The sequence below is a fragment of the Ammodytes marinus genome (genome assembly GCF_949987685.1).
Source record: "Ammodytes marinus genome assembly, chromosome: 23".
Classification (NCBI taxonomy): Eukaryota; Metazoa; Chordata; class Actinopteri; order Uranoscopiformes; family Ammodytidae; genus Ammodytes; species Ammodytes marinus.
In genome coordinates, this window is record NC_137227.1 from 14,903,539 (window position 1) to 14,915,382 (window position 11,844).

The following is an 11,844-nucleotide window of genomic DNA, read 5'->3' on the forward strand; positions in this document are numbered from 1 at the left end:
AGCGAGGATGTGCCGGGCTGGGCCAGGCCCGACCAGAGAGGATCAGGGGGACGTAAGTAACCAAAGCAGGAATTAACGAGATAAGAATAAGTCCCTCAGGATTCCTAAACAACTCCAGTAACACCTGTTGCATATGATGGTGGAAGGAAGCCGTGGAAGAGGCGGCAAACTCTTTGATACGAATATAAGGCAATTTTTTTTTAAACAATTGTGTTTACATGAAGGGTTTACATGATATTACAAATAATGCCTTTTAGTTGTTTTAAATATGGCACTATGTATTGTTTAAAAAAAACTGTGTGTTCATTTGGAATATTACTGCGAAATTAAAGTATTCATGCATAGTTTGCAGTAGGGCTGTGCTAAAAAAAACTATACAGCAATACATCGTTATATTTGAAAACTGGAAGTAGCATGGCCGACTCGGACGACAACATTAGAGCGGCCCCTTCCGAATACCAAGACGAATATTTCCTATATATCGTAATACAGATCATATCGCAATGTATCGGAATGCCTATTGTATCACAAAGTCCTTGCCAATACCCAGTCCTAGTTTGCTTTTGTATGTTCAAGCTGCTCTGGTCGTGTTGTTACAGTCAGAAAACCAGTTTGAAGTTAAAATGTAAAAAAATAAAACAATAATCAAAGCATTACCGAATAATTTAATATACCAATAAGAGCAGCCGAAACCAATAAAAGTGCAGATAATGAGTAACAAATCAGATATGAAAAAAGCTTTCATGTTCAAATCATTTTTATAAGATCAAATCTACGATACTAACAATCTAAATAAATTATAGTTTTTAGCTTACTTAACCTACAGTGGCCAGAGAGGATGCTTGATTTATATAGCAAATACTGGACACATGAGGTGAGTTGGTGGCTACTGGAGCACATAAGTGTATCATAGCTCTATGACCACAATCAGCAAACCAGAAAACAAACAATCCAGAGCGATCAGTGTTGCCAGGCTATTTTTTGAAGGCTTAAATTGAAGTTTGGCAGCTATTTGTGCGCTTGTGGTAAGCTGATCGGTCCACAGCGAACATAATGCTATTAGGTGTGTGGTTTACTTTACCAGAGGCAACAACAACGTAATGTACCAGTTAACAATACCTGGACAGTACGACTTATTACACAAATAATCTCCAGACAACTTGGCACTTCACAACTTGAAGTGTAAAAGGAGATTGCTGCTCTGACTCACTTATTAATTCCCTCAAAGGGGATTTCTCCGGTAACGCTATAATGTCAGGAACTTGGGCACAGTCACACAGCTTTTGAGACTTTTAAGAATCTCTGTCTGGGCTCCTGGGGCCTCATTTATCAACCGTACTTACGCACAAATCTGTGTGTAAGGAGGGCGTAAGAACATTGCAACGCAAAGTATGGGATTTACCAAAATGTACTTAGATTTAGGATTGTGTGTAAATTTAAGCACAGCTCTGATTGATTCTGTGATGTCACCGAAAGAGAAATGTAGGGTTAGACAGTGAGACCATAAAACACTCTTTCTGCCTTTTCTCAGGCTAGGATGATCCGATTTAATTTTTTTTTGCATATTTATACTTCATAGGATCTCCGAGTTCAATACACCTTCATATTCCAACCGGTGAAGTAGGCCTTTAAGCACATACTAAATTTCATTCGTAAGAGTGAATTTAGAACCTTTTCTACGCACTGTTGATAAATGAGGCCCCTGATATTTTTTTGAAAAAGCCTTGAAGAAAAAAAATTATTTCTTGAATGCACTTGATATGACGTCATTATAACTTGATCTGCTTCTCTTTTAAACTATAAGATATAACCTGGACAGAAAGCTCTTGGGGTTAGATGATGTACGAAAAACAATTGAATTCTTATGAATTTAAAAAAGTTTACTGAAAAGCTGAATGAGTATGAAGACTTGGACAACTTTGAAAAGGTCTAATAGTATGAATGCAATTGATTAGTTGAATAATACAATGTATGAAAAATTTGAAATATTTACAAGTTTCAGTGGAGTTTCTAGCTGGAATTATTAATTGACTGATCTTGAAATATTGTGTTAATTTTGCTTAAGGTCACAGTGATCTTGAACTTTGACCTCCAAAATCTTATCAGGTCATCACTAAAACAGAGTGGATATTTGTGCAAAGTTTGAAAAAAATCCTTAAAATCGTTCCTGAGATATTCCGTTCACAATAGTCAGGGTCACAGTGGCCTTGAACCCTGACCTCCAAAATCTAATTAGTTCATCTTTAAGTCAGAGTCTATATTTGTGCAAAGTTTGAAGAAAATCCTTTAATACCCAACCTTTTACAACATGTTTGTTAAACCAATTTGCCCCCTGGGTAAATAGATATTGTGTTTTGAAACTTTCCCATTAATTTGAATGGGGCCTAATTTTTCATAACCCATTTAAAATGTATATAGCTATGAATTTAATAAAAATCTTGAATATAAGTATTAATTTCCTGACTGGGCTGAACATGTTGAAGGAAGGTGAAGTTTGTATAATGAAGTTTTGTGTACCTTTCCCCATTAATTTTGAAGATAATTAAAGACCGTTTTAAGCCAAATGGCCCAAAAAATGTAACAGTTCCTTCTTCTCAAAGTCAATATTTGCTGGTTTTCTTTTAGTAATATTATTTAACCTCTTGGATTTGGACTGTTGGTGGGGTAAAACAAATAATTAAAATGTTCTAAACGTGGGCTCTGGAAAATTTCTTTTCACAAGCCTTTAAAATTAAAAAAAAGAAACATTGATGAGGAAATATATCAGTATATGAATTGATAAAGAAAATGATTAACAGTTTTAGCCCAGAGTGTTATAATTATAATAGTCATAGGCCAAAAACTTAGGAGTGTGTTATCAACAGTGGAGAGATGCTACAGCTCCAATTGCAATATCTATTTAGATTTCAAAGTTTTAATTAAATTGTTAGTTTTTTTTTGTTGCTGAAAATGCAGATCAAATTGACTTTGCACCGCCCTGTCTATTGAATCAAGAGATCTCTTTTCCTCCTCACACCCCATAGCGACTAGTGGGGATGCGGTTTCTGTCGTTTGTTTGGCGAGTGCCCCCAGCGTGGCCCAAGAGGTAAAGCTAACACACACTTATGTTGGTGACGAGGGGAGGGGAGGGGAGGACGCAGAGGGGTAGACCTGTCTGAGAGGATACTGCTTTTGAGTTGCAAATGAGCTTGTAATTAGCCCATACACATTTGCCTGGGGGGAATTAGTGTGTGTGTGTGTGTGTGTGTGTGTGTGTGTGTGTGTGTGTGTGTGTGTGTGTGTGTGTGTGTGTGTGTGTGTGTGTGTGTTTCTGCGTGAGTGTCTGTCATTGTGTATTTTTTAACCCATTTTCCTGAGAGTAGGGGTTGACGGTGATAAGCAGATAATACTAATTACTTCTCCTCCCAATTGCTTGTTAATTGTGCTTGGTGTGGATTTATACAGCATGGTAATACCCCCCATTCCACACACACACACACACACACACACACACACACACACACACACACACACACACACACACACACACACACACACACACACACACACACACACACACACACACACACACACACACACACACACATGCATGCCCCCCACTTTGCCTGTTGGCAAAATCAACAGGTCATCTTTTTAAGCAGGAGGCTTCTGTTTAAACTACTAATTAATTATGCCAAGTGGGGTTCCAGCCAATAGGACAGTGTGTGTGTTTTTAACGTATTAATTTGGTAGTTGGTATCAAGTGATTATACATCCTAACATATTCTCCAGTCTGCTCTTTAATCCAATAGGTTAAATTGTTTTGAGTTGTATAATTACAAGTTAAATAGGGCAGACAGAACACTTCACTATAACAGACAAATCACTAAAGCTAATATTAAATGAAATAATTATGTAGAATAACATAATCCAGCAGTTTTCTTTACTCATTTACCCTGATCTGAGTAGCAGACTGCAACCTATCCCAGTATGTCTTGGGCATATAAAGCTAGTACTAACAGTATTCCACAAATATTTAATGTGGCTACGAGGAACTTTCCGTTTGTGTTCATTCTAGCTAACCCTTTGGACAAAACCGTAAGTGTTTTTACGATGCCAGCTGTAGTTCCTGAGTGAGCGTACCTGGACAAAGGCATTGAGAAAAACTATATAAAAATAACATTATTTTCACTTATTGTTTGCTCTTCTTACATATCATTTATGATCATCAGAGGAAAATTAAGACTGTTTCAGGGATATTTAAAAGTACCTTTTTACTTTTCCATAACATGGTGGACTGTAGTGTTTCACGTCAACGTTTTGTACCTTGTACCTACTTATTAGGAACCTTGACGGATTAGATACCAAAAAAGTAGGTACCAGATACTTTTACATAGTGGAACACCAAAAAAGGCAAGTAGAGTTGATCTCATACAATGTAATGGAAAAGCGAATGTATAGTCACTTGACCATCGAAGGTCAACTTCCTGTGAGTAAACCTTAAAATAATTTTACCTCATGGGTTGATGAGGCGCTCCGGAGTGCCAGTAGTTTTGGTCTCCTCCATTTAGGGAAAAGTCTCTCGGCCCAGTCTGCTCTCAGATGATACACCACCTGAATTTGGATATACAGCAAAAGACACACAAGCAACGTCACATCTACAAGCAAGTTTGGCTTTTTCATGTAGGACTAAATCCATGTTTGAACATTGTTCCAGTTCGTCTTTTCATTAGTGCACCAATTTCTGGTATCAATTTTCAAAATAAAAGTCTGCCTATAGATTGCTACAGATGCAGCTTAGTATCGTTACAGCAGCATGTTGGCAAAAATATATTTTAAGTGGCCTTGAAGCTACGCATTTAAATCACTAAAATTATAATTAATTATAATTGCCTTGAGGGTAGTTTACAAAGATACCTTGTAATTAGACCCCCCTGACCTCCAGCCCTTATACAAACACACACTTCATCTGTTCAGATCACCATCTTATCATCCATCCTGGTATAACGGCTTTGGAGTGCTTAAGAAGATTTTGCTTCAGTCTGCCCTCAAAGTGTTAAACAGATTGGGTTGGGCGATTTCTTGTAATGACGGTGAGTGTGTGTATGTGTAAGTGTGTCTGTGTGTGGGGGTGGTCAGTGGCGCAAAGTGTCTGAATCTTGGAAGGGTTAGATTAACTGTAAGCATGATCTTCACTGAGCTCATTTCTCCCCTTCTGTGCCAAAGAGTGTGACATAAACACAGACACACACACACACAGTCACACCTACCCCCATTTCCATAAACCCACCAATCCCACCTGGTATTTTAATCTAGATTTAGGGTCTAACACGTATCAAATGATTGCCTGCTGCTTATAAAGTAATTTTATACGATCTCTGTAGCCCTTAACTCCACCGGAGCAGTTTTGAAAGCTTCATCCATTACTGCTGTTAAAAGGATTAGTGTACTAGCTGACTGGAAGACAATAAACAATTCCGATAATTGATTAACTGCTTAAAGTAATTTATCTAGTAAACATTTGCTCATTTCAGCTGCTCAAACATGGGAATTTACTTCTTTTCACTGTCATTCTAAATTTAATGTCTATGGGTTCAGTCTGTTGATTGGACATTTTCTTCTATTTTATTTAGATTTAATTGTATTTCATAAAAAACAAATATATTAAAGACTACAAAATGAGTTAAATTATTTAAAAAAGTTGTTAATTGTTTTATTAGAAAATAATAATTTATATATATATAGAGATACATTCAATAAATTCAATCTGATATTATGTAAATAATAATATTCTTATTTTTAACTGTTAAGTGTATTCTTGATAAGGTAAAAAGCTGTCGGATAAACTTTTTGGGGATAAAACTAAAACTTACTTACTTTATTAAAAGTAAATAATAAATAATGAAAACTAATTTGAAGACTCTATTGCTCATACTTTACCTCAGGAACAGATGTGATATGTAGCATCAACCTATGGGTCATCAAATAATATAAAAAAATTAGAAAACATTTTATTGTAACAAACGCAACTAGCGTGACAGTAAAACCTTTAAGGTTACTCCTATTTAATTTTTCATATGGACCTCACATTTTATTTATTTTTCAAATTGCTAAAGAATATGCATAGGAATGAATAATGTATGTATTTTAATTCTAAATTAGCATTAGAAGATCATTTGAATTAATAACACTCTAACCCTTAAGAAAAATAACACATCCTGATAACAAACTAACCGACAGTCCCAAACAACGTATCATATCCAAGATGTAATATCCCCAAATCCTGATATTCTTATATCTGAGCTGCGTGTCTGGAATCTGAATTCTAGACGGATTTATGCCCCTGAATCTTATTTTAAACCAGATCATCCTTCACCTGACTGCAACCTTTATGCAAAGCCTCATATGTACTCCAGGCACTAATCCATGTCTAACTTCAGATGTGTTTAATGTTGCTTTAAGGTCAAATTTTACATTTTATAACCCATTACTTATCATTCTTTATTCAGGTGATGCTTCGCAAAAGTGACAAATCTTTTTTCTCTAGGCTATGATGTGCAAATGAAGTGTAAGATGTTTGCATTGCAGTTGACAGATGCTTAGAGACTGATTAATGAGCTACTGAGGTCAGAAGGATTGAACCTTGAAGCAGACCATTAATTCCTTGTCCTCAAGTTGCTCCTCCATACATCGACGTCTTGGGGCATTTTGATTATGGCTTGACCTGGCGAGAGGTTGCAGGAGGATAGCCTATGGTGCAATCATGTCTGTTTTAATTACATGGGTATTAACTGGTTGAGATCGCTTCAGCTTTGTGTCCCGTCCCGACATGTCTCCTCTCTGCCAAATGTTGAGGCAAATGTGATAGGCTATACTGATTTCCATGACCTTAGGCACTGAGGCTTAATTGTGTCGTCCAAGTGTGTGGCATAGTAAATATTACACCGTTTTGCTTTGTGGTTTTGAAATAAAGTATTAATAAATGCAACAACAAAAAAATAAAATTTCTTGGCAATTTGGTAGCATTGTTTTTGGATTTGCCTGCCAGCCAGATCTAGGGTTAGCAAACTGAACCGTACTGCTTAGTGGAAACGAAAGGGTGACACACAGGCCGGTTCTAGACAGTTAGATTAGGGTGGGCCTGTAGAAATTTTAGGTGGGCACACTGGGCAGAGAGACCGAAGATGCGTGCGCACGAGCAGAATTTTTTTGCCCTTGAAAGATCTCTGCGTCTGCTTTTTGGCACATTTACTGTGAATTGTGTAGAACACAATGTGCAAATAAACTTTGAGTATTGCTGTGTGGGAGATTTGATTCTTGCATGTTTTTTTTCCAAAATGTTTATGAATAACATATAATATACATTATATACAACATCATGTATCTTTTTTTTTTAATCGCAGTATTAACTGTAGGCAGCCTGAGCTGATAGAAGAGAAAGCTTTGGGACTGGGCAACCTGGATGGTGGTAGTCCAGAGCTATATACTATACACACTATATAGATATATAGTCTTTCCACTATTGCCTCCGATGTCCAGCTGGGTGAAAATTGTAGCCAGCCGAGGTCACGACCCTGCTAGGGGGGTCCGGGGGTATGCCCCCCTGGGAGATTTTTTTGTTTTACCTTTTTAAAGTGAAATGCATGAATCTGGTGCACTTTGAGAGGAAAATTAAGAGGCTAAATCTGAGGAATTTTGTGTGAACAAATAATTTGGAGACACTGGGTCGGATGAATTAGAAGCTATTGAAGAAAGACACATGGATTTTCCATAGAAATATAAATTTGAAATAAAATATTATGCAGGGTCCTCTGGTTTGGGCTTGGTGCTCTTTTTCTTTTACGGGACATAAAAACAACATACATTTTTCTGTAATATAATGAATTAATTTGAATGCAGTGAGAGGAACGAAGCAGAAGAACTCTGTTGTCCAGTTATCTTTTTTTCCACAGACGAGGCTGAAATAGGCTTTAGGAAATAGGAAATTATTAAGCTATTAACTATCTACCAAAACATTGTATTCCTTTTATTGTATGATAATTTACATTTACATAATATGATGTTGATATCAAACACACAAACTAAAAAAAAATTGGGGGGGCCCCCCTGGCAGTCGGGACCATAAGCAACCGCTCATTTCGCTTATGCCTCGGCCCGGCTCTGCTGACCAGTGACCACTATAAGCGGGTGAGTAACTTGGAGGCAGGCTGTCCTGCCCACCCAATAATACAATTAGAAGCAATGCATGGTAATGGTTTATTCTTTAGTATTAATTAATTGTCTGAATTTTATTTGACATTCTCTTGGACAGCGAATGAACAGGTCCGTCCGATAGTGGGTCTGGACTTCCACCTAAAAAAAATAAATAAATAAATAAAAATTTGATTGGGTTGGCACGGCCCACCCTGGCCCCTGGCTACCGCCGGCCCTGGTGACACAAATAGGTATGGCATAGGAAGCTTATTTTGGTATTCTTCCAAACTTCTGACAGTGGAAAAGGCAAATTATTGCATGTTGTCAAAAACCTAAATTGTTTTCTGAAGCCAGAACATCTCACTCCAAACTTCCTCCTCCTAAAGGCAGGGCTCCATCTCCACCATGTCCGACCTATTAAATAGCCTATCCCTCCCTTGTTTGCTCACTGCAGTCATCCCAGCAGTCAATATATCCTCAGGCTAAGCCAAACAAGCTGATCAGCCAGTCACCTCTGAACACACTACCCCCCCACTAAGAGGGCTAATGACCGGGACTTTTAATCCTTCTCAAAACAACCACAGAGATGCTAATTGTATCTTGCTATAAATACAGTTTGACTCCTTGTGCTCGTTCTTTATTTGGCTCTACTCGGGAAACCCTGGAGACAGCAGAAGGGGACATTTCCCCCAAATACCAGGAAAGACTCAAGTCAGTCACTCAAGAGTGACCGTCGTCTTAAAACAAACGCTTTACGCACGGCTGGATACATCACTTCATGCGCTCTTTGGACATTTTATCACTTCTTCGGTGAGCAACTAAAGAAGCAATTATAGTCAAGATGTTCCCGCTACCGATGTTCACACCGGACCAGGTCGCGAGGGTGTGCGAGAACTTGGAGGAGACGGGGGACATCGAGCGCCTCGGCCGGTTCCTCTGGTCGCTGCCGGCCGCTGTACCGGGCTCCGCGAGCGAAGCGCTGAACCGACACGAGTCCGTGATGAGAGCGAGAGCACTGGTCGCATTCCACGGCGGGAACTTTGAGGCTCTGTACCAAATCCTCCAGAGCCACCGGTTCACCCGCGAGTCTCACGCCAAGCTCCAGGACCTGTGGCTGGACGCGCACTACCGAGAGGCGGAGCGGCTGCGGGGGCGCTCCCTGGGTCCCGTGGAGAAGTACCGCATCCGCAAGAAGTTTCCCCTGCCCCGCACCATCTGGGACGGCGAGCAGAAGACGCATTGCTTTAAGGTAAACTATTTTATCCATTGTACTAATTGCTTCTTCTTCTTTTTTAATATACGTAGGCCAATATAAATATGTTATACTTATTACCGTTATTGCTGGTCGAAGAAAAACGTACTTTCGATTCCTCTGTCTGTCTGGCACATAATGCAGAATTGGCAATAAAGTTAACGTTGACTAAACATAGCGATAGGCCTACCTGTTGTGGTGTTATGATTTAACCCACATGGCTGCTGGTGACAGGGTGACGTAATGGGACCCCGGTACAGCACGTGTCTTTGGGCTAAATTTGAATTGATCAGGTGCCCCATGACATCATGATATAAAACGCTTTTCGGTTATATGAAATTGTAAATTGACATTGAAAACTTGACCATCGTCAGTTTCTCTCCAATTATGATTTTTAACCTGCTGTCAGCCTGGTCTCTGAGCTCTTAAGATGATAATAGTCAGAGCCCTCGTTATCCTCCTGCCATGAAGCCTACTAAACTACTTTGTTCATGGTGGCCTGTTGCACGATCAGACTTATACTGTCTGGAGACTATATTCTGAGTAGTCATACTTTGACATACTGTTAGACAAAGTCAGAAAAATGGCTCACAAAATTGTCCAACCTATTAATTTACCACTGATTCTTGTGCACGTGTGAATACAACGGACTAATTTTCAATTTGGCCTCATGCAATTTCAATTTGCAATGGTCGTATCTCTTTTAATTATTTTATTTTTTGAACGAGTCGGCCTGTGTCAGACCCCTTTTATTAATCTACGTCTAGTACGTTCTTCTTAAAATTGTCACTGCGACATCGTACAGTCTATTTTATTTTATTTGCTGTAACATTTATTGAAAAGCTTAATTTCATTACAGGTTTCATTAAAGTTTAATATCTACAATTAGGAGCTGCAGACTTTTCCTGTTTGAAACCACTTATCTTTTGGGATTTGAAGAGAATCTTGTAAACATAAAATACAAAACAGTTCATATTCTGTGACGTAAACATTAGTGGTTCTTTTGGCAGCAAATACATTGTATTTTTTTCCCTTAAAGATATGATAATGTCACTTATTTGTTCAATTTCACCGACGAGGAGTGAGTGAAAAAACCAGAAGAAAAAAAAAGTCCGCTTACAGGATCAATACATTTAGCTAGTCACACATTTTATGTTAGAAGACATGCACCTTGCTCCTCAGTGGTTGTTTATATATGAACTCCCTCATGTGGCAGGGTGAAGTATTGCTGATAAAGTGTTGCTAATCTTTAATTCCTAACCTCATCAGGGACAGTCTCTCCAACAACCTATTAAGCCCCTTAACATGATCCGATTCAGTGGATATACATTGTTATGAATAGTTCTACTGTAGTTTATAATCATATATTGATCCAGTCTAATACGATTAAACTGAGCATCATATGAGAATTATGAGAAAATTGTGGTTTAGTAGGATAATATCAAAACGCCATATGGTGTCTGTTCAAAACTTGCAATTTCTGTCTGATAATGTGTATTTTGCAATGTCCGCTTAACAGGAGATAATATAACTCATGCATTAGGATAGTTGAATGAAGCACAGTGGCCTACATTTTCCATGTGTTTTTATGTGTTCTCCAGGAAAGAACTCGCAGTTTGTTGAGAGAGTGGTACCTCCAAGACCCTTACCCCAACCCATCCCGTAAACGCCACTTGGCCCAGGCCACGGGACTCACACCCACACAGGTCGGCAACTGGTTCAAGAACCGTCGCCAAAGAGACCGCGCTGCATCCGCAAAGAACAGGTATTTCAATAATGACATGTGATTCGGGGGTTACCCATTCTGTAGAACGATTGTGGTCAAAATCAGTGAATATCTCCTTTTCCCTACCTGTACGTACTGTGTGTATGTGAAATAAAATCTGGTGTTCATACACAGCATAGACTCTATAAATTGGTATGTTGCTAGCTATGGTGATTACATGCCAGTTCTCAGAGTCTAGGCTGTGAATTAACACTGGATTCTTTTCAGCACACACACCGTACATACAGGTGATTTTGACATTGAGCATTCTCCAGAATCACCAACTCTAACTTTATGCTCTGTTTAAAGACAATAAACTTCCATAATAAAGCAAAGTAATGTTAAAGAATCCATCACATCTTTGCCTCATGTATTGTAAAAATGTTTTTTTAAAAGACTCGAATGTGTGACCTCACCCTCATCTCTCTCACCTCTCTCTCTCCTACCCAGAATGCAGCAGGACCCTTCCATGATGCCCTCGGAAGGCTCGCACGACGGCTCCCACCTGGAGCGCCGCCACCACCCACACATGTTGCCTGCTTCGCCCCGCCACCTGGGCAGCCCCGAGGCCAGTGACAGTAGCACAGAACGCAGGGGCACCGGAGCCTCCACACCAGAGATCTCCGTCAGCAGCGACAGCGAGTTCGAGTCTTGA

The 11,844-nt window shown here is 39.1% G+C and overlaps 1 protein-coding gene across 1 annotated transcript; it reads left to right on the forward strand.

The window, feature by feature from the left end:
- Positions 1-9,013: 9,013 nt before the first annotated feature.
- Positions 9,014-11,844, forward strand: six7 (SIX homeobox 7; the record flags this gene model as incomplete). Its single annotated transcript, XM_080051898.1, has 3 exons — positions 9,014-9,421; positions 11,026-11,189; positions 11,640-11,844. The coding sequence occupies 3 exons, from the start codon at positions 9,014-9,016 to the stop codon at positions 11,842-11,844; spliced, it is 777 nt and encodes a 258-aa protein (XP_079908024.1).